We start from the raw sequence: 24,496 nt of genomic DNA, 5'->3' as shown, positions 1-24,496 counted from the left end.
AAATTATTTTCATGAACCTTGGAAGGTGGTTAACCTTCTTGTAAATTTGCTCGAGGTTGAGCATTTAAACTTGAAATGGGGAGAAATGGGGTGGATATCCTCATTATTTCAAGTGGACACTCAAGTAGTAGATAATGCTCAAGGTTGGGTAGTTGTCTACATTGAGGGAGAAGTTAAGGATAAATGAAGGGTATGGGACCTTCATTATCGTGTTGATCACAACAAGTGATGTTGTGAACAACGATGAGCAACTCTTCGGGAGAGTCTTGACAAATGGATTTGTTGAAGTGTGCGTGGAGCATGGGTTGATGTGTGTCCAACGATGGGTTGATGTGTGCGATAGGGAGAATGTATGGTTAAGCTTAGTCCTTCATTACCTAGGGGAAGGTGGAGAATGAAAGGACTCGTGAAAGGAGTAAGTTAGGCTTTCATTACCTAGAGGAGTTTGCCCTCTGGGGAGAATGAAGAGCTTAATTTATGCTTTCATTACCTAGTGGCGTGAAGAAGGAGGCTATGGGATTAGCCTAACTACGTATGGGATTGTAAGTGTTATTGTGGTATCACACAAAAAGGGGAGATTGTTGGTGCGATATCCCCGGGTCGAGGTTGACGGTAACCAAGTGAGTCTTGGTTTGGGTTTAGATGTTTGATAAGATAGAGATAAGAAGGTGTAGGCAAGGTTGATGGATACTTGATGGTAAGATGACGGGATGTTAGGAAATGAAAGTCTAGTGGTGAAGGCAAGAAGAAAAGCAGGACGGAAGGAAGTCTAGTGGTGAAGCTAGGCGGAGGAGTCTGGTGAGTGAAGCCGGTGAAAGTCCTAGTGAGTGAAGCTAGGCGATGGAAATCTGGTGAGTGAAGCCGGTGAAAGTCCAGTGAGTGAGCTAGGCGGATGGAAATCTGGTGAGTAAGGCCGGTGAAAGTCACGTGAGTGAAGCTAGGTAAAGTCACAGGTGAGTGAAGCTAGGCGGATGGAAATCTGGTGAGTGAAGCCGGTGAAAGTCACGTGAGTGAGCCGTGAAAGTCTAGTGAGTTAAGCTAGGAAAGTCCTAGTGAGTGAGGCAGGTGAAACCAGTGAGTGAAGCTAGGTAAAAGTCACGGTGAGTGAAGTCAGCGAGGAAAATCCGGATGGATCGAGGATGATCGGACGTCGGTGTTGGGAAATCCAAGTAGGTCGAAGGATTGGTGGACTTGGCGTGAAAGAAAAGTCCAAGTAGGTCAAAGGGATTGGCGACGAGGAGAAAAGTCAGTGGGTCAAAGGTTGACCGGACACTTGGTAAGGGAGTCTAGCGGTCGAGGGAGTGACTAGATGCTAGGCATGGCATACCAACAAGTCGAGGTTGACCGAATGTTGGTTTGGGATGTTTGGGATTGCACAAAACAGCTTTGGATCGATCGTCGGATCGATCCAACCCTGATCGTCGGTGGATCGATCCGACTGTCCCAACGACAGAAGCTTCGGATCGATCCGTGGATCGAATCGATCGTTGCGATGGATCGATTCGCGGAAGCCCGCGCGATAGCGCCGGATCGATCCGTGGATCGATCACCGACTTGAGCTGACGCATATCGTATCGGCCCGAGCGATCGAGCCGGTCCCAATCCTTGGTGAATGCTTTGGCGTATCTACAGGCGCGGGGATGCCGCGCGCGTTTATTCGCCACGCTCCAGGCTCGCGAACATCGCCTCGGCCGTAGGGAACGGCTCGCGACCGTCCGCCTTGAAGGATCTTGAAACTTTCCAAGTCAAGAGGCGGATCAAAGGCAAGAAGAGAAGCTAGGGTTAGGGTTTTGTACTCATTGTAAGCTTGTAAGCTTGTATTTTGTTTCCCTTTCCTTTCTTCTTGTACTGAGAGTCTTGTAGGGCTTCTCCGCCCTCGGTAGTTACCGAAAAGGAGTGTTTTCATAGTGGAGGGTGCGTGCGTGGTGTGGATCCTTGGACTAGTCACCTCTTGTGAGGTGGATACCAAGTAAACCAACCGTGTTAGCGTTGTTGTATTTGTTTCTGTATTTTCCGCTGCGCATTCTTGAAGAAACAAGCAACACCGAGCAACGAGCACGCGACGAGCTATTCACCCCCCCCCTCTAGCTACTTTTGGTCCTAACAAATCCTACACACCTAACAATGTAGCTTTCTGGAGATAGAAAAATAGAAATACAAATTTATCAATCCAACTTTGTTCTCATGTTTACTATAGATCAAGCTACTTATATTTATACATTACTCCCCAAAGCTCCCCAATTTCCAAATCTCTGATAAAGCCCACTTCAATTCTGTACAAGCCCCTACGGTTCATGCTTTTTATCCAGTTTGTTGTTGAGAAAGAACTCATATATATTCTTCTTAATTCTATTAATGTATCACACACCATATTATTATTATTATTCTAAAAACAGTGTTAATCAAGCCTTGAAATTAAATTTTGTGGCCAATTTCAGGCAATTAAATAAAACCTACGGTAGATAATTTCAACACCCATTTCATTCTTCTTCCTATTTATGTTATTATCTTGTGATTTTTGGTCATTACTAAAGACTAACTTTAAGTCTTGTTGGCTAGACGGGATTATCGTTATTCACCAGTAACTTCTTCACGAAAAGGGTGCCACCCACCTATGTAGGCTTGGAATGGCTAGAATTATCATAAGCATAGTGTATGCGCGAATTAGGAAGAAAGAAAAGGAAGTTACTTTGATGTGGCACAAAAAAATGTAAAATTAGAGTGAAAAAACCCGTTAACTACTGATCCCTGGAAAAACTGCCCACACTATTCAATTTAATCCCCGATTCAGTCGCGTAATCTACAAATTTTCATCTACAAGTGCCGTAGAAGCATGTGGATCTAACAAAACCTACGATTTGCTGAGCTGTAAATACAAGAACTGAACTAAAATCGTTCTCTAACCTTCCATTTAAGAGTAATACTTATCAGAAAAGGTGTGGCGACTAGGGCTTCATCTGCAGCAGAATGGAGGAGGAGAAGGAGAGCATCCCTCGTTGTCCTCACCACCAAAGCAACAGTCAAGTAGCAGTTGTTCTTCCTCTTCTTCTAAGAAGCCACGCTCTCCTCCTCCTCCTCCTCCTCCTCCAACTCTCTCTCTCTCTGTCTCTCTCTATAGCTCCTTGGCTCGTCGTTGTTTTTGTTTACTTCTGATTAATTCTATAACTTTTTTAAAAAATAATAATGCTGCTACTCAACTCGTACCTGTCTTCTAATTGAACTTTAACTGTGGGACCTGAATTGGTTGGTCACGAGTCCGAATACGTTCCCACACCCGAGTCACAAGTACTTGCATATCTGGAATCGGGATGTATATGACCCACATTCTTCTCCAATTACATTAGCTGGTACACGATTGGTGTTGTTAGTCTGTGGCGTTTATAGTAGAAAATTAGTTACATCCGACGTCCGGGCGCTCAGGGTGACCCTAACTCAGACCCACGATTGTTGTACCAAAAAAAAAACGAACACTGTCATGTCGACAAAAGGATATAGTCAAAGCTGTCCGTAAAAAGAAGGCCTTCTCATCTTTCCCTTTCTCTATTTTTGAATAAAAAAGGGAAAGCAATATTTTAACATGCGATATCATGATTTATAGACCACGACAGAGGTACTACTAATTATTGTTTTTATATTATTTCCCCTGCATTTAGTGAAGGTGAGGGGCTTATTTTGAGCAATTGGAAGTGGCATTGATTGAAATGGTCAATTAAGTGCCACTGAATTCAATGAAAATTAACGGTGCAGACTCCAACATTCTTCATGGTTGATGTAACCTGTCAGCCATATTTATTTGTCCTATATCCAAGTTCCGGAGAAGACTTGGTCCGGCTATCTCTAATTACATGCCAAAATTTATTGCCGCATTCTTCGTTTCAGATAACTTGATTTGTAAATGAGAAATCATTCAATAGATTAGGTGGAAGTAGTTAATGTGATATATTCTATAATTAATAATATGAAAATAATGATATCTTGGATTTAATGCCTGCTAGGTTCGTATCATTTTTGTTCTAAAGAGGCTAGAAAGGGTTCCCAAACAGCATTGCCTACTCTCTAAATTGCCGAAAAGCAAACTACAAGAACGAAATTCAGTAAAGCAAGAACATATATAAGAGCTGCGAAAAATATAACTAAAATAAACATAACATAAAATTTCAAGCACAAACGAGAACCAGAATTACAAATTCACAAATAGTCCCAGTCATCAAAGAGCGAAGAAAATAAGAGTTGCCTACTCTGAAAACTAAGATAAGCCAAACGATACATATCTGAAATGATAGTCTTTGTATTTTTATAAGGAAGTCATTTTTGGAAATCACTCACTTGGCCATCATGACTTTAACAAACTCATCATAGTTGATTTGACCATCACCATCCACATCGGCTTCACGGATCATTTCATCGACCTCCTCGTCAGTCAACTTCTCTCCAAGATTGGTCATGACATGACGAAGCTCAGCAGCAGAAATGAAACCATTCTGATCCTTGTCGAACACTCTGAAGGCCTCCCTAAGCTCCTCTTCTGAGTCTGTATCCTTCATTTTACGAGCCATCAGATTAAGAAACTCTGGAAAGTCTATAGTTCCGTTGCCATCCGCGTCGACCTCATTGATCATGTCCTGCAGCTCTGCTTCTGTAGGATTCTGGCCCAACGATCGCATCACAGTTCCAAGCTCTTTAGTCGTAATGCAACCTGTTTAGTTTTTTAAAAAAATCAAACCGTGTAAACAATAATGACAAAAAAATTATTATTTTAGTCAATGATTAAATTGAACAACAATCAATAAAAAATGTCTGAAGAAAAAACATTGACCCAAGAACATATTCACGAAAATACCAAAACTAAATTAGTTACACATTGTCTACAATAATTATGATTTCCCAAAATTCTGTCGGAGTTCTCTTCTAAAATAACCACATTACTAAAAAAAAATTTTTAAAAAAAAAAAACTGGTGCCTATATGAAGTTTCTCTGGAAATGAATACTCAACACAGATACAAACAACATATTTGCAGCGAACAATTATGAAAAAGACACATTTAGGCATGGCATGGTGGTGATGCCAATCTAGAGAAAATTAGTTTCAACATATTATTATAAGAACAGTTAAGATTGATTGTAGGCAATAATTTCAATCTACATGATTGAAACAAGGAAAACAAAATTCTAGGAAAATCAACTTAAACTAAGAATAACTCAGTACACATGATTGCTTTAAATGTGAGGTTTATAGAGGGTTGAAGTTGTCCTGCCCTACCATCAAGTGAAAAATATGGATAATTATATTAAAGAAAATGTCACCCGTTTCACCTAGGACCCATTTGAGCAACTTAGCATAACAAAGTGCATAACTATTTCAGGAAAAATTATGTAAACATTGTCAAACAGTAGGAAAAAAAAACAAACAATTCAAACATTCTAAGTTCCAGAGACATCAGCACTCTCCAGAATACTGTGATATGTCTTGTGTAGGGCTGTAAACAAGCCGAGCCGAGCCGAGCTTTGGGATGTTCAAGCTTGTTTGATAAGATAACTGAGCCGAGCCAAGCCGAGCTTAAAATGAACCAAACTTTTTAAATGAGTGTTCAAGCTTGGCTTGGTTTATTTTTTATGAGCTTGAGCTTGTTTGAAGCTTGGCTTGAACTTGGTTCATTTAGATATTATCAAGCTCTCAATTCAAGCTTGGCTTGAGCTTGGTTTGAGCTTGGCTCGTTTAGATGTTATCAAGCACACAATTCAAGTTTGTTTGATTGTTTAAAACTTTTAATTGTTTGATTGGTTATTAAGATTGATAATTTAAATTTATTTTTTTAATTTATATTATTATTTATTTAGCATATTGAAAAGAATTTTATTAATAAATATGGTTCGCGAATGTTGTTCATGAACATTGTTCACGAACGTTGTTTATGAACATTGTTCACGAACGTTAACGAGTTAAACACATATGTGTTCAAGCTTGTTTGTTTAACTTAACGAGCTGTTCAAGCTTGTTTGTTTAATTAATTTTTTGTATATTGAACGAACATAAACAAGCTCTTACCAAACCGAACACCATGCTTGTTCACGAACGCTTGGTTCATTTACAACCCTTGTTTTGTGGGACTTCATTCCTTCAATAACAATTTTAACCCCTAGTGACTTTTGGCTAATTGTAAAAATCATAATATTTATTGAAATTCGAGATGCAATGAATTTTAAAAAATGACCAAATTATTCGTTTGGTGGTTTATACACTCTAATATTAGGATTCAAATTGGTAAGGACCTTTTCGCGCATTAAAAAAAAAGAACACTAAAATCAATATAGTCAACATACTTTGATATTTGTTAACTTCATTTACAACTTTGGAATTAACTTATCATATATCATATCAAACCCTTGTATACTATACAGCTGACCCCAAATCAATTTAGACTAAGGATCTACACTCAATGTATTTCCAAGAAACGGAGACATGCTCAGATCTACGCTCAATGCATTTCCAAGAATCAAGAATGGGTATCGATAGTAGACTTATATTTCAAAAATCTCAAGATAAGTAGTTTAGAGAAATTCTTTTAAAAAATTCTCGAGATAAGTAGTGTAAATTTTTTCCACTACGAATCTAGATGTGAAAGTATGAAAGAAACAAGAACGATGAACCACAACATCGCTCTAAAAGCAAAGAAGAGCAAGTCGAAATCGGACACATCTTTGGATGGAGATAAAGAAGCTTATCTGGTAAGACCTCAAGACTACTAAGAAGAAAGGAGAAAAGGAAAGTAAGGTGCTTCAATTGTGATTAGGAAGGTCACAACAAGGACAATTGACTCAAGCTCAAGAAAAAGAAAAAGAAAAGGGCAAGGACAAGAAGCCTACACAAGACAAATACAAGAATCTAAAAGCAACTTGGAATAACTCCTCAAAAGATTCAGAGTCGGAACAAATGGCAGGGCTTGCAATGATGGTGACTCATCAGGAAGAAGACTACTCATCAACCGCAAAAAGTAACAATGTAGGGGGAGCCTCAATCGACGAATCAGACATGGTAAGTGAGGTAAGACTTCAACCCTCATATCAGTTTTATGAGCGATTAAAATGTTTTCTAGTTCATTGTGTAAATAAGAGTTAAGCACATACAATTGAAGAAAGTTAAATTAGACTTAGAAAATAAATTAGACAAGTCATGATCAAAAGAAGAATATGAGAGATTATCAAATGAAAACTTAAGATAAAGGGACCAGATATATTCATTAAAATTAAGTCTAGAAAAATTTTCAATTGGTTCATATAATTTGAATTTATTAAAGAACCAAAGAATAAAAGTTGGAAGAGAAGGACCAAAATATAATTTTCAGATTCTAGGGGGCTCAATTAGAAAAGTATCAAAATATTTTATCCCTCAAAAATATTTGATAAATCCAGTAGGCATGAATTTATTTTAAGTGTCAAAATCTATTTTAATCATTTAGAAAAATTTGAACCAAGGAAAAGAATTTTTTTTCTCAATATGCATGATCAAAATCAAATTTTATTTCGTGTACAAAATTTTTATGAAAATCATTTTCTGTGAAAATGACATGTTTCCTATCATTATCTAAAATTTCAGAATTTTTTGACTTGTTAGTATTTCTTAATAATTGTTCAAAGAAAATATTGTTAAGTGAAAATAAAAAAATAATTAAAATGAATTTTTTGTGATAGAAAATATTGTGGGCTATCACTCGTAAATATTTTAGATTTTTTTTCAATTAAATAATTTTTTGAAATTTATTTTTGATGTGATCAGAGGAAGAGATATAAAAAAAAGTTAGAAGGAAATAATGTAATTTTTTTAAAATTTATTGCTTTGCTACTTTAAAATATTTATTACATTCTTTTTATTTTATCTCTAACTTAATCTGTGTTGATTTACATAAATAAAAAAAAAAAGACATTTTGTAAGTACCTCAAGTGGTTGAGTCACAGTTCAGATGTGAGTTTAGCACATATTAAGTTAGACCTTGTGGATTTAACTTGTGTTTCTAAATGTACAGGCAGTTAGGGAAACACACAAGCATCTGAGACGGAAGACGCAAGCAATCATGAAGGATTGCATAAGAGGAGCCGATAGTTTTGTGCATCCAAAAGACGAGAAGTCGTAGAAGAGTGCTCCGATGGAGCGAGAAGGATGTATGGGATGCATTCGAGGGATGATAAGCAGAAATGAAGACTGCTTGAGGAAAACAGAATTGAGTTAGGGTGAGCTCAATTCTCACCCACACAACTAGATAAGAAAATGGTCAACTTCACAAGTTGACCATTCTAGATGCTAGGACTCCTTGCACCCAAAACAAATCCAGCCTCCCGGAAGCTGAGGCCATGTCAATAGTAACAATTGTTGAAACGGGTCAAGACGACATCCACATCAACAGACTCCAAGCACCCAGATCACTTCCAAGCGCCCAGATCACGTCGAGACTCTCGAAATACGAGAAGTCATTGAGAGTCGTTAGCGGACCATTGCCAAAGTGGATCAACTTCAATCAGTCTAGGCACTCAGACGACTTCAAGGCACCCAGAAGATGTCACATCAGCAAACGGTCAGATCGATGATGAAGGCTATCAAAAGGAGGACTGAGGCTCGTAGTTAGGTACAACACACTTGTTTAGCTCACATGCATTCAGCTCTATCTTAGTCTTATGCTCAATTAAGGAGGTTCTCCGCCTCCGACTCATGTTCGAAGAAGGAGATCTTAGTAGTGTTCTTCATAGTCTTAAGAGTATCAACTTCCTAGTTGCAAACCAAGTAAATTCAAGTCTTACATTTATGCTTTTGATTAATTAATGTGTGTGTCCTTGCTAAGTTGTTAGCAAGAGAAATTCAAATTCTAATTTGCAGGTCGTTATTCACCCCTCCTCCTAGCTATCTAAACTGCTCCCGCTGCACCAACATTATATTGTGCAGAGCTCAATGACAATTACAACTCTATGTTGTGTAGAACTCAATGACAAGATAAATCCATATAATCCATTAGTACATACAACTTGCCATTTTAAATTTTCTATAGATGCAATTATCTTCAATATCCATCCTCCATAGTATGTTACTTTATGGTTTAGAATGTGCATTGAATAACATGGTGTTAATTTTTTTATAGTATTGTAATAATTATGTTCAATTTTTAATATCATTTTCTTACTTGTTTAGAATTCTGATAAAAATTGTTCATAGTATTATAGCACTCTTTAATGTGTTACCAATTTAAGTCCCATCATATGCCTATCAAACAACAAGATGCACTATTCAATCTTATGTTTATCTTATCATCTAAACATATATTATTGTTTGATATTTAATTGATATTATGACTTGATTTTCAATCTTATCTAAATAATACGGTTGAATTTAAGTCCAATGAATTATGCAAATGGTAATGAACAATTATACTAACGAAGAATGAAATTGATATTCTAAATCTAACTCCCTGTTTATTATTATGTTTTAATATAAAGTCAGTTTTAACAGAATCAGACTAGGCCACCCATCCAATACAAACTACTTCAAGTCAAAACTGTGCAAAAAATGGGACCCTGCCCGCTGATCATATCAATCGACCTCTTCGAATATACTACTTTTATTTCCACTTGCCTTTCCTCTGGTAGTTTGGATATGATAAAAGAGGCCCTAGCTTTCAGTAACCCTGTGGCTTGATGCAATAAATTCAATTCAATGTATTTGCAAAACATGAAGCTAGAACAAAGCTAACTATGATCCACGTGAACAAATGCAATCCTAAAACAATCAGAAGAAGATATTCTCAGTAAAGTCAACAGAATATGGAACAATGAGAATAAGAACGAAAACAGGACAAGAGTAGATAAATCTAGTTTTTAAACCCAACAAGAGTAGATTAAATCTAGTTTTTAACCTTTCACTACACAAAACCAGGAAGCTGACAACATTTAACGTGACACCTTACTGTCAACTGAACATGGTTCCAGAGTGGAGCTCCAACTCATATCATCACATCCTAATTATTCAGATTATAAGTTATCCCTCATGTTAAGGGTGTTTACATGCAGCGTTTTTACTAATTTGGCACGTTGATCATTGGTTAATGCTCATTGACGCAATCAAGCAGCACAAAGGAACACTAACACATGAATCAATAATGGTAAAAAAAAAAGGAAATATTACAAAGTGGGAAAAAAATGGATACGAGCAAAGATCAATAAGTCGACATCAACAGATAAGTTACAATGGGAAACTAACACAGCAAGAACGACCAACCCGTCAACGCTATTAAAACCAACAAGTACAACACAGATCAATAGACCAGAACAACAAAACATGCCGCCTACCTAAACCAAGCAGAACATCATCACAACAAATCCGTATAGGAGTATAACCTGGTCCCATCGAGCAGAACAGAAAACCCTAATCTACAAAAGACCACAGCTAGTACGGATCCGAACACAACAGATCAATCAAAAGCCCTCAGTCCACCGAGACCACGAAATAGATCGAGGAATAAAGCCATCAATAACGAGATCCGTCAAACAAAGGAAGAAGATCCGAGAACGAACAAGAAAAAGGGAGAAGAGAGAGGGATCTAACCGTCCCCGTCCTTATCGAAGAGGCTGAAGGCCTCCTTGAACTCGGCGATCTGGTCATCCGTCAATTGTTCCGCCATGGAAGACGTTTGCTTTGAGCAGGAGCAGAGAAGAAGAGGTTTGACTATAGATCTGAAACTGAAAGAGATGCGAACTTGATTATATAGGAGGAAAGAAGGAACTAGAAAACGAGTCAAGGGCTCAAGGCGGCCGGGTCGATAGAAAGAAATGGTTTGGCAATCAACCATCCATAAACGAACAAAATTACGTTCATATCCTTCAAAAATCTAATTGCAGAAATATCATGTGAATATAATTTTATATGTTTTAATAGTTTATATTTTTGAAAAAAAAATATGGACATCAATTTTTAGCTGTTCGGAAAAAAAATACTTTTTTTTCAATAACTAACTGATAAAATATTTCCAACTGAAATTGGACCACCTTAAAGCCGATTTTGCCGGGAGATCCACAAGCTGTCACGCCTAATTGATTGGTTCGATTTCAACAAGTGAGTTGTCTGAGGAACACACATGGCGGACCATGAAATTCAAAGTTCAGTATTTTATTTAAAGCACTTAGTTTTTTAGAATTCCTAATGAAACAACTAAAAAAAATTGTGAATAGGTGCATTCTGTTTTTGTACATTTCAAAAAAAAAAATCTATCCAACAAAAAAATATGTGAAACGGCCACGGCCCCACATCAGAGGGAAATTTAAGGTGAAACCCCTGGAAATCAAACTCTTATCTGATTGAGACAGAATACTATGCGCTTGCCCTATGTGTTGTTATCAGCTAAATCCATTGAGCAATTGACTAAATATGAATAAGCCTTACAAAACAACATAGGCAACAAGAATTGTCCAGCACAGCATCAAGCTCACTGGTCCATCTGAACCGACCGAAACTCACAGTGCACAAAATAAAATTCCTCTAAGGATTTCCTTCAAAATATATTTTATTCAGGCAGTTCAAAAAAAAAAAAAAACAGCCTAAATCTTCGATAATTTACATGCATTATGTGTGTCTGTTACATCCCAGTTGAATAATCCATCATTTATTTTGGCATAAACAGATTAACTCGTTAAAGATCATGACGTAGCTTTACTGCGTTGAACCGGAGCATTAAGAGAGGCAAGATATGAAGCATCAACCTTCTGTATGCCATCGAAAAGATAACCAAAAGGTGGCATCTTGATGTACCTACCCGATCCTGGTGTGACCTTTAGTTCATCATCTTCCCAAACCACCCTCCCCTGTGAAATAGTGACTTCGACTTTTCCCTGCGTCGACAAGCCAACGACAATTAGGTAAAACATTAAACCGTCATGTTGTAGAACTTAAAACTCATAAATGGAGCGTACCAATATTCAGCAAAAAGAAAAATGAGTATAAAAAGATCATGTTTGAATCATGCTAAACATTCTCAATACCTTTCCTATCATCCCTTCGTAAACATTGGTATCAGTTTTTGAATGATGAGAAGCAGCGGATATCGTATAGGTTGCGTTAGGGTTCAATACGATAACATCAGCATCAGAGCCTTCCAGTACAGCACCTTTTCGTGGGTAAATATTGAATATTTTCGCACTGCAAATAAGTAGTATGATGTGAAACATAACCAAATCTTCATAGATATATCTCTGTATGAATGATTTACTTAGACATGGAAATTTTCAGAAGGACATTTAGATAAATGTATTCATTAACTTAGAATGTCCAATGCTGAGCTAGAACATCATACCATTCAGTGCTTGTTACACGCACAAAATCAGTAATAGACATTTGTCCGGACTCCTGAAAGAAAGTCAATTTTTTCAAACAATCTTTGGATAAAAATTCTGGGTAAAGAGATATTAATCGTCTCGGTTTTTCATCTTACCACCATCCTATCCCAAACAAGATGCATCCTTTCCTCTATACCTGGGATTCATAGTAATAGTTTTTAGATATTTGTGAAATCTTCCAGCTGATAATAAATATCTAAATGCAGCAGAACAATGGGAATTATGGGAAATAGAGCAGACCATTGACACCATTTGGGATTTTTCTGAAGTCCTCAGAGCCAAAAGCTTTTTGAGTAGAGTTAAATGTGCAATGATCAGTTGCTACAAGCTGCATGACAGGAAAAATAACGCAAATTTATTCGTTACCATCTACTTTGACTTTATGACTGAAATAAAAAATAAGACACCTACAAGAATAGATATCTATATGCTTCACAAAAGAACTGCAAGTAATATTTACAAGTGGTGTGATTGTTGTGGTGCTAGTTAACAAGGCAATACAGAGTTGGCGGTTGCAGGTGATGGCAAGTAGCAACAGTGGTTTTGGAAATAAAAAGTGATGATTTTGATGAATGGTGGGAACAATGGTGGTAGAGTGAAGAAGTCAACAGTTGAATTGTTGTGATACCATTAATATAGTGCCATATGACAGTAGAATAAAATAGCAATGATGGCAAAGTCAGAGGTGGTAGATGGTAGCAGCAGCAACAACAATGGCTGGCGGCGGTGCTTATTATGGAGGGGCTACCATTAGAACATCGCAAGTAGGATTAGATGACCACATCGCAAGTAGGATTAGATGACCGTTTATCCTAAAAACTTACACTTTTAATGAACAGATCAATCATATAATACAAGACTGCCTTGTGTATAAGAAAGTAGACTAGTCTAGCTGAACCCATGCTCAACCTATAGACTCAACATGAATGGGGGTGAATTTTTACAATTATTTACAATGGCAAGACCCTTACAAAAGAACCCCCTTCCCTACTCTTAACAATTAAGATATAAGGAAACGTTTCCATTTATATTTTGGATATTCAAGATAGAACAGTATATAACAAAACCTAACCTGTAAGACATTAGTTGAAAGGGCAGCTTGTAGAGCCTTATCATGTCCTGATTTCCTTATTGGTGGACTCATTACATATCTAGAAAATAAAACTGATCTTCATGCCTATCAAGCATGGATGTTAATGAGAAAATGTACAAAACAGGAAAGGTTTTAATTAGGGTCTACTTTGCAGCAGTAGTGAAGTCAGGATGCCAAAGCCAAGAATCATCCAGGGTTAAGCCAGAGACAACCGGTTCACCAATGACCCTTTGCCCTATAATTCATAATGATAATGAATTAGATTAAGAACAAGTTAGAAACTCAACTGGTGCATTAAATATATTCATTTTCTACTAGATCAAAATACTAACAAGCTAAGACTGGGTGACTTGCTAAAATAAGAAGAAGACAGAATTTTGTACAAAGGAAATAATGTCATGATGTCATCATTCTTAAAAGGTAACAGTATTGTGGATTTTCTTGAAGGAAATATTCACAATCTAAGCTTTTTTACAACAAAATTATCCATGTAAGCACCAAACCATCTTGATGAAATATTGCACAGAACCTTCTGTTGAAAGGTGAGACCTGTAATGTGCTCTAGTGACTTATCAATTTAATTCACTGTCAGCCACCATGCTAAAAAAAGAGCTGAGTTGGACTATTAGAAGCCAATCTAGTCAAATTTATTACTAGAATACCTGATAGGCAGGCCTCAATGATTGTTGAAATGGTGGGGATAAACTACAAATACTGAATGAGTAATAGATATTTTTCTTCCTTACATCTCTGTTAGTCAATCATGAATCACTTACATACTGTATGAGCTTGATTTATTATTTCTGAGAGGTCTGGTCGCAATTTTTGAAGTATAAAAGCTTAACGAAGGAACTTTCTTATAGAATTTTGGCTTTCTATCCTTTAAAAGCAACATCTATGTGATTGACGAGATAACATCTTTTAGGATATGAAGCAAAATAGCAGTCTTGATGTCCTAAAAGAAATAGCACTATGACTAAGATACGGAGCAAAAGTAGTAATCTTGAATTCTAAAGGCAAAATTGCTCTATGGCTGAGATCCCTATGCTAGAATTTTTCCATTTTTGTTGGTACTCATGCATGCTTTTAGGCACAGTTAAAAATTGCATCACATGCAAATCAGACAGATGATATGTATGGTTATCCCTGTGCCCTGAAATTGAAATCAATTGGCATGAGCATCAATTACATATGTTCGCCCAACTACCATTGGTCAACCACTTGATATATAAGTTGGCTAAACAATTCAAATACAAATGATCTTGGGAGCAGTATTTAATCTGGGTAATGGGAAACTATAGTATTGATCTGACTAGGATGTTTCAAAATTGATGTTCTCATCCAATGCAAAAAATTCATTGTGATGCTAGTAAAGACTTTTACTAAAACATATTAGCAAATATAGTCTTACTAGTGAGGTATGTTGTAAGTCGATTTGTTATACTTTTTAAAGTTGTTCTAAGAAATTTTAGTTCAATTACTGTGAAAATGTAATATTCTTGTCTTTAAATATAAACAAACCAAGTATGGGGAAATCAAAAGAGTAGGATAGCCAAAAACCATGCTGGCATGGGGCAAATGATGCTTATTTGTCCTATGTGTCAGCATGTCTCAACTCCAAGATGGTAGCATCCGGGATGATAGAGATCCTCATCAGTACCAAAATTCTAAATTACTGTCAGATTGGAGATTTCTGTTATTTTGACTTGTTACTATCAAACAGAGCTTCACATGCCTTGACCTAGGAGAATGGTTATCCTGTGCACATATAAAGTGCATGCCTGTGAGGACCTTTGACCCCAGAAATCCACAGTCCCCATGTATGTGGATTCTAAAACATTGAATTGCTTGCAGATGGAAGCCTCTAAATAAGAGCAATTCAAATTTAGTGAACTAGTGCAGAAGACAAATATCCAAGTCATAAAGTATAAAATTGAAGGAAATGATTAATTGTATAACCTGCTTTCCTGGCCTTTGCAATCTCTTCCATAGCATCAATGCTCATTACATGAACAACATATAAGGGTGTATTGACAAAATTAGCTAGGCGGATGGCTCTTGCAGTTGCTTCTGCCTCTAACTGTATAAAAAAATGCATTAGAAAGCTAAAACAAATAACTAAATACAGCTAGTTCGTATATATTGTAGAAATCCAACTTGTTGCAAATACACTCAACTTTAGGCTCTCTTTACTATTTGGTGTAAATCTACCAAGTAATCATTATAGCCAGCAAAAAAAAAAAAGTGATGATCTCATTAGATTGCACTTTATCTCTAATAAAGTGACAGTTTGTCCTCTCATCCGCTTGTGAAATGCTGGATTGAATCTATATGTATTACAGCTTGATTGTACAGTAAATATTCATTTGTTCTAAAGAGGGATATCCTAGCTCAGTCTTTAAGTGATTAACCCAAATGAGCTAGTATATTGCAACCCTTATGGTCATATATTTTGCCTTTGGATTTGACCTTGAGACCATTGTTTGTCTCTTGCGTTTCCAAGAGATAAGTAGACCCATAACATAAACCTATTTACATTTCCCTGTATAGAAAGTATAGGTATTGACCTTTTTTCTTCAAAAAAAAAGTTCACAGTTATCTAGTACAAAAGAGACAATTGTCACCGTAGGACCCATAAGATTAACTCATTAAAAGATTGGAACCAGCACTAGTATCATTTTGTTTCTATGAATGCTTGTCCATTATCTAGTACAGAATATGACAAATTGAAATGATCAATACTTATCCTGGAAAGTGATAAATGACGGAAAATGAGTATAATAGAGATGCATTGGACATTTGGACCAGAGTTTTTGAAACTGTTGCAGGTTTTATATTACGCGTGGCTGTCTCCACTTTCCATCTCATGAATTGTATAATATATACAAAACTATAAAGACGAGATAGGAGTTCTCCACTTTCCATCTCACGAATTGTATAATATATACAAAACTATAAAGACGAGATAGGAGTTCGATAATTGAGACTAAACACTTGTTCTATATGATAGTTGGATACGTACTAAACAATTACAATCTGCAATACTAACTCCGAAATTGGGTTTGAAATGAATTATGATGGTCTGTATTCTCAAAAGATCTCAACACTAAGGTTTGCATGTCATTCTGTTTTGGTAAAACATGCTATTTATAGTCAACAAATGTTGTGCTAGCCGAAAAGCACAATGCATCAGTATGATTGATAACAAATTGATTCATGTCGACTACTGAGAGAGTATTAAGTCACCTCTTTTTGGTCTCACATGGTTAAGTGAGACCGACTTGAGCATGATAGGTATCAAGGGGATCCCACCTAGATGCCTAATCCCTTGGCATTTTGGGTTGGATTAGGCACCCCTTGGGTTTCTCTATGTTACTGAAGTTGGTCTCACATCTATGACCATGTTGGGACAGGATAGCATGAGGTGGTAAGAGGGTATAAGAATTACCTTTGTTGGGGTTGCAAAGTTACAAACAAAGTCGCCCATGGAAAATATCATAGGCTTATAAGGGAAAGATATCTCCATTGATATGAGGCATTTTAGGTAAAGCCCAAAAACAAAACCATGAGGACTTAGGCTCAAAGTGAACAATATCATACCATTATGGAGATATCTAAATTCCTTCGGTCTCAACAATTGGTATCAGAGCCTAAATTGTCAGAGAGCCTAACCGCCGACTGTGCACAAGAGGTATGATCTAATCGAGCCATGTAAGTAAAATATTGACATCGAACAAAGGAAGTGGAGACTCTCATATCTGGATCAAGAGGATCAGACACCAGGCAAGAAGTCTTGGTGGGCAGTAAGGCAGATAAGCCCTAGTTGCGGTTAGGCAAGGAGGGCCTAGTAGGTCAGTTGGACTGAGGGACAAGGAATTCCTAGTAGGTAGGGTGGATCGAGGGACAGAAAAACCTAGTAGGTTTGTTGGATCGAGGGGCAGAAAGACCTTATTGGACCAAGGAGCAAGAAGACTTAGTGGGTCGAGGATCGGACATCAAACGGATAGGCTTTCCGCAAAAGAAGGGGGGGGGGGGCAATGTGGTCCTTCGGGGGGATTGTTTCGGTTATAAGGTTGCAAACAAAGTCTCATGTTAAAAACATATGGGAAAGATCATGGGCTTATAAGGGAAAGATATCTCTATTCGTATGAGGCATTTTGGATAAAGCCCAAAAATAAAATCATGAGAGCTTATGTCCAAAGTGGACAACATCATATCATTGTGCAGATATCTAAATTCCTTCGGTTTTAACAACCTCCTCTCTTAGTTTCACATGATTAAGTGAGACTTCTTCAAAATTCTAAGTTTCATAGGCACTACCTAAGCAACTAGGCATTTTAGGTTGCATTGAGCATCCTTGGGCTTCTACAACTATCACATATACTTTAGGAACAATGTTATAATTTACATTCCCTGGGCCAATAGAGTAGACCTAGCTGTTCTACAACTCATTTTCTAAAAACTTTTACATGTAGCCAAAGGGCCCAAGGTAGATGAAGAATCCTAATATCATGAATTATTGTTACCTAAATATGCACAGTGAACAAGATATTATTAATCAGTTTGCACACACAAGTTATCTCACTACATGTGCATGTGAATTTTTTTCTCTTTCTTACTAAATAAGGTAGCTAAGGGGCAATCAAATTGAGAAAAAGGAATCAAATTGAAAAACATCAAAAAATGTACAAACCAAATGTAATTTGAAAAGGTAGAACTGGTAATGAAGTTTTTGAAAGACAGAATCTTAGAATTACCGCAGGAGGCCGTGAAAGAGCATGTCCTTCTGGACCTGTTATCCCGAGTTCTATCATTCTCTTCTGTCCTTCAACAACAGCATCTCCATTCTCTGCATGAACCATGGCTATTGCACCTAGGGATTTGCATTTTTCCAAGCCTTGCAGTAAAAGATCATCACTGACCATCAATGATCCTTTGTAAGCCATAAAGAACTTGAAAGAGTTGATGCCTGATGATTATACAATAATATCTTAGAAAATACCATTGATATTGGCAACAAGATCAACCAGTCATAACTACTCTTGAATGAGCATTGAATTAATATTATATAAATTGGCATCAGTGATGTTACATCCTTACTAACCCTTCTCATTAACCATCTGCTCCATTTCCCTAGAAACACCAGCATCCCACTTTGTGATGGCCATATGAAAACCATAGTCCATAGCTGACCTTTTTGCTTTTTCTACATAAGCATCAAAACCTGCAGTCAAATCCCCCTTAACTGGCATAACAAAGTCAATATGCATGGTGGTTCCGCCTGCCAAAGCAGCAGCTTGGCCAGTGAAGAAATCATCTTTGGTAACTGTTCCCATAAACTCCATATCAAGATGAGTATGAGGATCAATTCCACCTGCCGTTGTGCCCCAAATAATGATCATAAGATTTAACACATTAAGGGGATAATTGGTTCATCAGCAATTACATATATAATGCATCTTTTGCAACAAAATTAAGTTATCACCTGGCATGACATACTTTCCAGTTGCATCAATTACTTTCACATCATCGCCAATCTGTAATTCACAAAAAAGTGAATATTGAAAAGACATGAATGGTAGAATAAGAAATTGCCTGCAGCGTAATATAAACAAGACAGATCCATTGACTCACACATTTAATGACCAAATAGGAACTGGATAGTTTTAAAACCATAAATGTGTTTGACTTAATCAGGTCCGCATGAGAAGTTGAATTGAAGGGAGTTGGTTGTTTTATATGTTTGATGAGAAAAAATAACTAATGTTGTGCCTGGAACTTCAGAGAATGACATGGTTGATGGTTCATTGTACACAGCTACACTCCAATAGATTTGATGGATTAGCTATTTTATTAAATCCATTTACACACCATATCCTATACATCTACTTCTAATAATAGTATGTATCTTTGTGTATTTTCAGAACACATGAATACAACTCACACCTTGCATCTCCAAAGATTTCCCTCGTGTTCTACTCATACACAAACTTAAGATTCATTGGATAAGCATGTGACAATCAGGAGCACTAATGGCATACATCTTGGCGAATACATGACAAGATGAGGATACTCAATAAAGCCATTTATGAAACCAATTAAATCCCTGGTGTAGAAAATAAATACGATGTGGAAAAGATCATAATGTAATAATGACACTGAAGAGCAGAAATAGGATAAATGGGTCACCAATGAAATTTTGGTTGGAATTTTATGTCCTTATCAGTGTGGTTCTGGATTAATATAGTTTCTTTTTTTCAGAAAGCTCTAGTTTGATATAGTATTTGACAAAAATAACAAGAATGCCCCATCTTTCCCAATCATCAATACAATTGCCGGCTCTTAGGAAAAATATCAAAAATGTTCCTTACACATTTTTATTTTAAAATAATTAGAAAATTTTATTAAAAAAAACTATTTGTAGGCTCTAACTCAATTTAAGAAACAGAAACAAATTTCAGTGTTTGTCTCACAACCTAAAAACATAGTTTTTTTGGATTTGAAATTAATTTGAATCCCTAAAATAGTTTTAGCAAACCTATTTAATTTTTAGAGAAATTTACTTCAAGTTGAATCAGACTTCACTTTTCTACTCACAAAACCAAAAACTAATTAATAACTTATCGACAAAAGTCTATCGAGTTTAAATATGGCCTGAATCATATAAACAGTTCGACAATTTGAACCTAAAATAATTTAAGCAAACTGTTAATTTTTAAATTTCAACTTCAAATTAAATCAGATTTCAACCATCAACTCTCCTAATACCGACGACATATATACAACAACAATAACAACAACAACCAAGCCTTTTCCCACTAGGTGGGGTCATGAATCATTTTACGCCATTGAGCTCTATCTCCTATTATATCATCATCTATATTTAAATAAATTTTATCTTATTTTATTGTTACTAACCAAGTCTTTTTTGGTCTTCCTCTTCCTTGTTTGATATGCATGTTTATCATAGTTTCACATCGCCTAACTAGAGTATTTATTGGTCGTCTAAGTACATGTCCGTACCATCTTAAACGTGTCTCTCGGAGTTTGTCCTCAATAGATGCAACTCCGACTTTCTCTCTAATGCTCTCATTTCTTATTTTGTCCATCTTCGTATGTCCACACATCCACCTTAACATCCTCATCTCTGCAACTCTCATCTTATGCTCATGTGCTCGAGTCATAGCCCAACATTCAGCTCCATATAACATAGCAGGTCTAACTGCGGTTTTATAGAACTTACCTTTAAATTTAAGAGGTATTTTACGGTCACATAAAACACCCGACGCTCCCCTCCATTTCACCCATCCTGCTTGTATTCTATGTAAGACATCTCTCTCAATCCCTCCATCATTTTGTAAAAATGATCCTAAATATTTAAATCTCTCGGTTCCGGGCAACTCGTCCTCTCCTATCTTAACAATTGTTTCATTACTTCTAATATTGCTAAACTTAAATTCCACATATTCTGTCTTTAATCTATTAAGCTTAAAACATTTCCCTTCTAGTGTTTCCCTCCAAGATTCTAGCTTAGCATTTACTCCTTCACGTGTCTCATCTACCAAAATAATATCATCTGCAAACAACATGCACCACGGTACTATGCCTTGAATGTGCGCAGTGAGTTCGTCCATAATTAGTATAAAAAGATAGGGACTTAGGGTTGATCCTTGATGTAACCCTATCTTTATTGGAAATGCTTCAATTACTACGCCTGAAGTCTTTACTCTGGTCGTTACATCCTCATACATATCCTTAATTAGTTCAATATATGTTACGCTAACACCTCTCTTTTCTAAAATTCTCCATATAATTTCTCTTGAGACTCTATCATAAGTTTTTTCTAAGTCAATGAATACCATGTGTAGATCTTGTTTTTGCTCCTGATATTTTTCAATTAATTGTCTAAGAAGATATATAGCTTCTATTGTCGATCTTCCAGGCATTAACCCAAATTGATTTTCTGTTACTATGGTCTCCTTCCTTAATCTTTTTTCTATTACTTTTTCCCAAAGTTTCATAGTATGACTCATTAGTTTAATACCCCTATAGTTTACACAATTTTATATGTCTCCCTTGTTCTTATATAAGGGAAATAGAGTACTTATCCTCCATTGATCAGACATTCTTTTCGTTTTCAATATCATGTTAAATAATTTTGTAAGTCATTCAATATCTTGTTTCCATAAGCACTTCCATACCTCTATCGGAATATCATCTGGTCCAACAGCTTTTCCATTGTGCATCTCATTTAAAGTTTGTTTACTTCTGAAGTTTAAATTCTACAATAAAAATTAAAATTTCTATGCTCATTTGACCTAATTAAATTACCTAAGTTAAGTTGGTCACCTAAACCTTCATTAAAAAGTTGATGAAAATACCTCTTCCACCGCTCTTTTATTTCTTCATCATTTACTAATACCCTATTACATTCATCTTTAATACATTTTATTTGGCTAAGATCTCTGGTTTTCCTTTCTTTCACTTTAGCTATTCTATAAATGTCTCTTTCCCCTTCTTTTGTATCCAATTTTTGATATAACCGTTCAAAAATTTCATTTTTTGCTACACTCACTACTTTCTTAGCTTCTTTCTTAGCTATTGTATATTTTTTTAAGTTTTTCTCGTTCTTACAAATATATAATTCCTTATAAGCTATTCGTTTTTCCTTCACTTTCTCTTGTACTTTCTCATTCCACCAGCAAGATTCTTTACTTAGTGGTGCATGTCCCTTTGACTCACCGAGTATACTCTTAGCTACTATTTTCAACTTTGATACCATTTTATCCCATGTTGTATTAGAGTCATCGTATATTTCACCTAATGCTTGTAGTTCTACCTTCTCCTTAAATATATTTTGTTTCTCATCCTTTAACTTCCATTACTTAATTCTAGGAATTATATATATTTTCTTTCTATTGATACTATGTTTGAGACGTATATCCAACACTACTACCCTATGTTGGGTAGTTAAGCTTTCTCCAGAGATGACTTTGCAATCTTTACAAATCTTTCTATCCTTCTTCTTAACCATAAGAAAGCCAATTTGCGATTTATTATTCCCACTTTTGAATGTGACTAAGTGTTCTTCTCTTTCTTAAAAAACGTATTAGCTAATATAAAGTCAAATGCTATCGCAAAATCTAATATAGTTTTCCCTTCCTCATTCCTCGTTCCAAATTCATAACTCCCATGTACTCTCTCATATTCCTCATTTTTCACTCCGACATACCCATTTAGATCACCTCCTATTAAAATCATTTCATTTGGCGGAATATTTTGTAATATTTCATCCAAGTCCTCCCAAAATCTTGATTTGGTAGCTTCATCTAATCCTACTTGTGGTGCATATACGCTAATTATGTTCATAGTTTCTTTCGCCATTATTATCTTAAGGGCTATAATTCTATCCCCTTTTCTAACTACTCCTACAACTTCATCCTTTAACAAACTATCTACAATGATACTCACTCCATTTCTTGTTTTACTCTTTCTAGTATACCATAACTTAACACCCGAGTTCTCTATCATCTTTGCCTTCTCGCCTGTCTATTTTGTCTCTTGTGCACACAAAATACTAATTTTTCTCCTAATCAACATATCTACTACCTCCATTGATTTACCAGTGAGAGTTCCTATATTCCATGTTCCAAATCTTAGAGTATTAATTTTCCTATCATATTTGTTCTTATCTAACCTATGATGTGAGAACTCTTGCCTATTTAACACTACACCCAAGTTCTCATAGAGATGTAGCGGTCCTTGCTGAGACATTACAGTCGGACCCTGTAACGCAAACTCTTGCATATTTATCACTACACCCGAGTTCTGGAGATGTAGCGGTCCTTGCCGAGACGTTACAGTCGGATCCTGCAACGCGTTCCTTCCGGGGAACAACCTAGTATTAGCACAATAGTTTAATGGATTCATTCATTGAATATTTGCCATAGTTTGACGCTGGCTGACAATCTAACGCAACCCTCCTCCTTTATCTGGGCTTGGGACCGGCCATGACCGACGACATATATACAAAAGTTAATTTGATTTGAAGTTGATCCAAAAGGTAACAGTTTTGTAGCACCGTTCAATTCTGTTTAAAATAATAAAAAGAAGAAAAAGGCACTGCTGTCATTTTTGCTTGTTTCTTTAATAGAACAATGAAGCTGCTGAGATAAAATTATTAAGTACAAAACCCTATTTATATCTCGCCAAGACCTAAACTAAGATCGAAGCCGAACTCTGCAGTGCTTACGTGACTGCAATAAAATTTGAATGGTTACCAAAAGATTGCCTTTTGCTGAAAAGAAGAATAAGACTTGGCTAATTACAAGTCATTTTCCGTACGCGCAGCAGCGGTAAATTTTACATGGTCAATTATCTACTTCTCATAATTAAAATAGGTAAATAAATATCATTTAAAACCAAAAACGTTAATCAGAAATACCATTCCAACCAAAAATTACTTACCCTAATGTTGGGCTTCACGGAGACAATGATACCGTCCTCGATGTACACATCTAACATTTCCTTGTGATGAGCGTTTACCACAGTTCCTCCCTTGATCAAGATCTTCTCAGAAGACAAAGCACAGCCTGACTCGCCTCCGATTGCACAGAACTGAAAGAGTTAAAATCCATTGCCGATCAGAATTCAAAAACCGGAGAATAAAGCAACGAAAGAACGAGATCCAAAAACAAGATAAACGCCCGACCGACCCCTTCCATCGGATGCCCTTCATAGATAGACAGAAAGACAAGAACAAGCACGAGCAAGGCATCGAGTCGGGAGAACCGCCGGCGAGACGAGCAGCTGATCTTTGGAACCATCGAGATACTGCCACCCGAGCCGTAAATAGGACGCAAATATATCGGCTACCAATATTGACTAAGGATGGAACTTATCTGAATCATGAATTTAAAAAATATAAATATAAATATATATAAAAAAATTTTACAGCTAAATGACGTGATAAGGGTAAAAATATTTTTTAGGTGTTTAAATTTTAAAATAAGTTCATAGAATTGTAAACATTT

General features: G+C 36.4%; 2 protein-coding genes across 3 annotated transcripts; both read right to left on the bottom strand.

Annotated features, from left to right (window-relative positions):
* Positions 1 to 4,130: 4,130 nt before the first annotated feature.
* On the bottom strand, positions 4,131 to 10,794 carry LOC122053012 (calmodulin-3-like). Its single transcript, XM_042614830.1, has 2 exons — positions 10,587 to 10,794; positions 4,131 to 4,696 (listed from the first exon to the last, which is right to left on the bottom strand). Exons 1-2 carry the CDS (start codon positions 10,660 to 10,662, stop codon positions 4,323 to 4,325), a joined length of 450 nt encoding a protein of 149 aa, XP_042470764.1. The 5' UTR covers positions 10,663 to 10,794; the 3' UTR covers positions 4,131 to 4,322.
* A 717-nt stretch (positions 10,795 to 11,511) lies between these two features.
* Positions 11,512 to 24,340, bottom strand: LOC122053010 (dihydropyrimidinase-like). Of its 2 annotated transcripts, none has more exons than XM_042614826.1 (13): positions 24,179 to 24,340; positions 23,931 to 24,080; positions 18,949 to 19,000; positions 18,568 to 18,837; positions 18,221 to 18,432; positions 15,423 to 15,543; positions 13,611 to 13,698; positions 13,443 to 13,521; positions 12,611 to 12,698; positions 12,466 to 12,506; positions 12,328 to 12,380; positions 12,017 to 12,173; positions 11,512 to 11,866 (listed from the first exon to the last, which is right to left on the bottom strand). In XM_042614826.1, the coding sequence occupies exons 1-13, from the start codon at positions 24,287 to 24,289 to the stop codon at positions 11,675 to 11,677; spliced, it is 1,614 nt and encodes a 537-aa protein (XP_042470760.1). In that variant the 5' UTR covers positions 24,290 to 24,340; the 3' UTR covers positions 11,512 to 11,674. The 2 variants fall into 2 exon arrangements, with proteins under 2 accessions (XP_042470760.1, XP_042470761.1); XM_042614827.1 differs by having other exon boundaries at positions 24,175 to 24,335.
* Positions 24,341 to 24,496: the final 156 nt, after the last annotated feature.

Source organism: Zingiber officinale, chromosome 3A (genome assembly GCF_018446385.1).
Source record: "Zingiber officinale cultivar Zhangliang chromosome 3A, Zo_v1.1, whole genome shotgun sequence".
NCBI lineage: Eukaryota > Viridiplantae > Streptophyta > Magnoliopsida > Zingiberales > Zingiberaceae > Zingiber > Zingiber officinale.
Note: the sequence above shows the minus strand (reverse complement) of the source record. Positions and strands in the feature narration are given on the sequence as shown.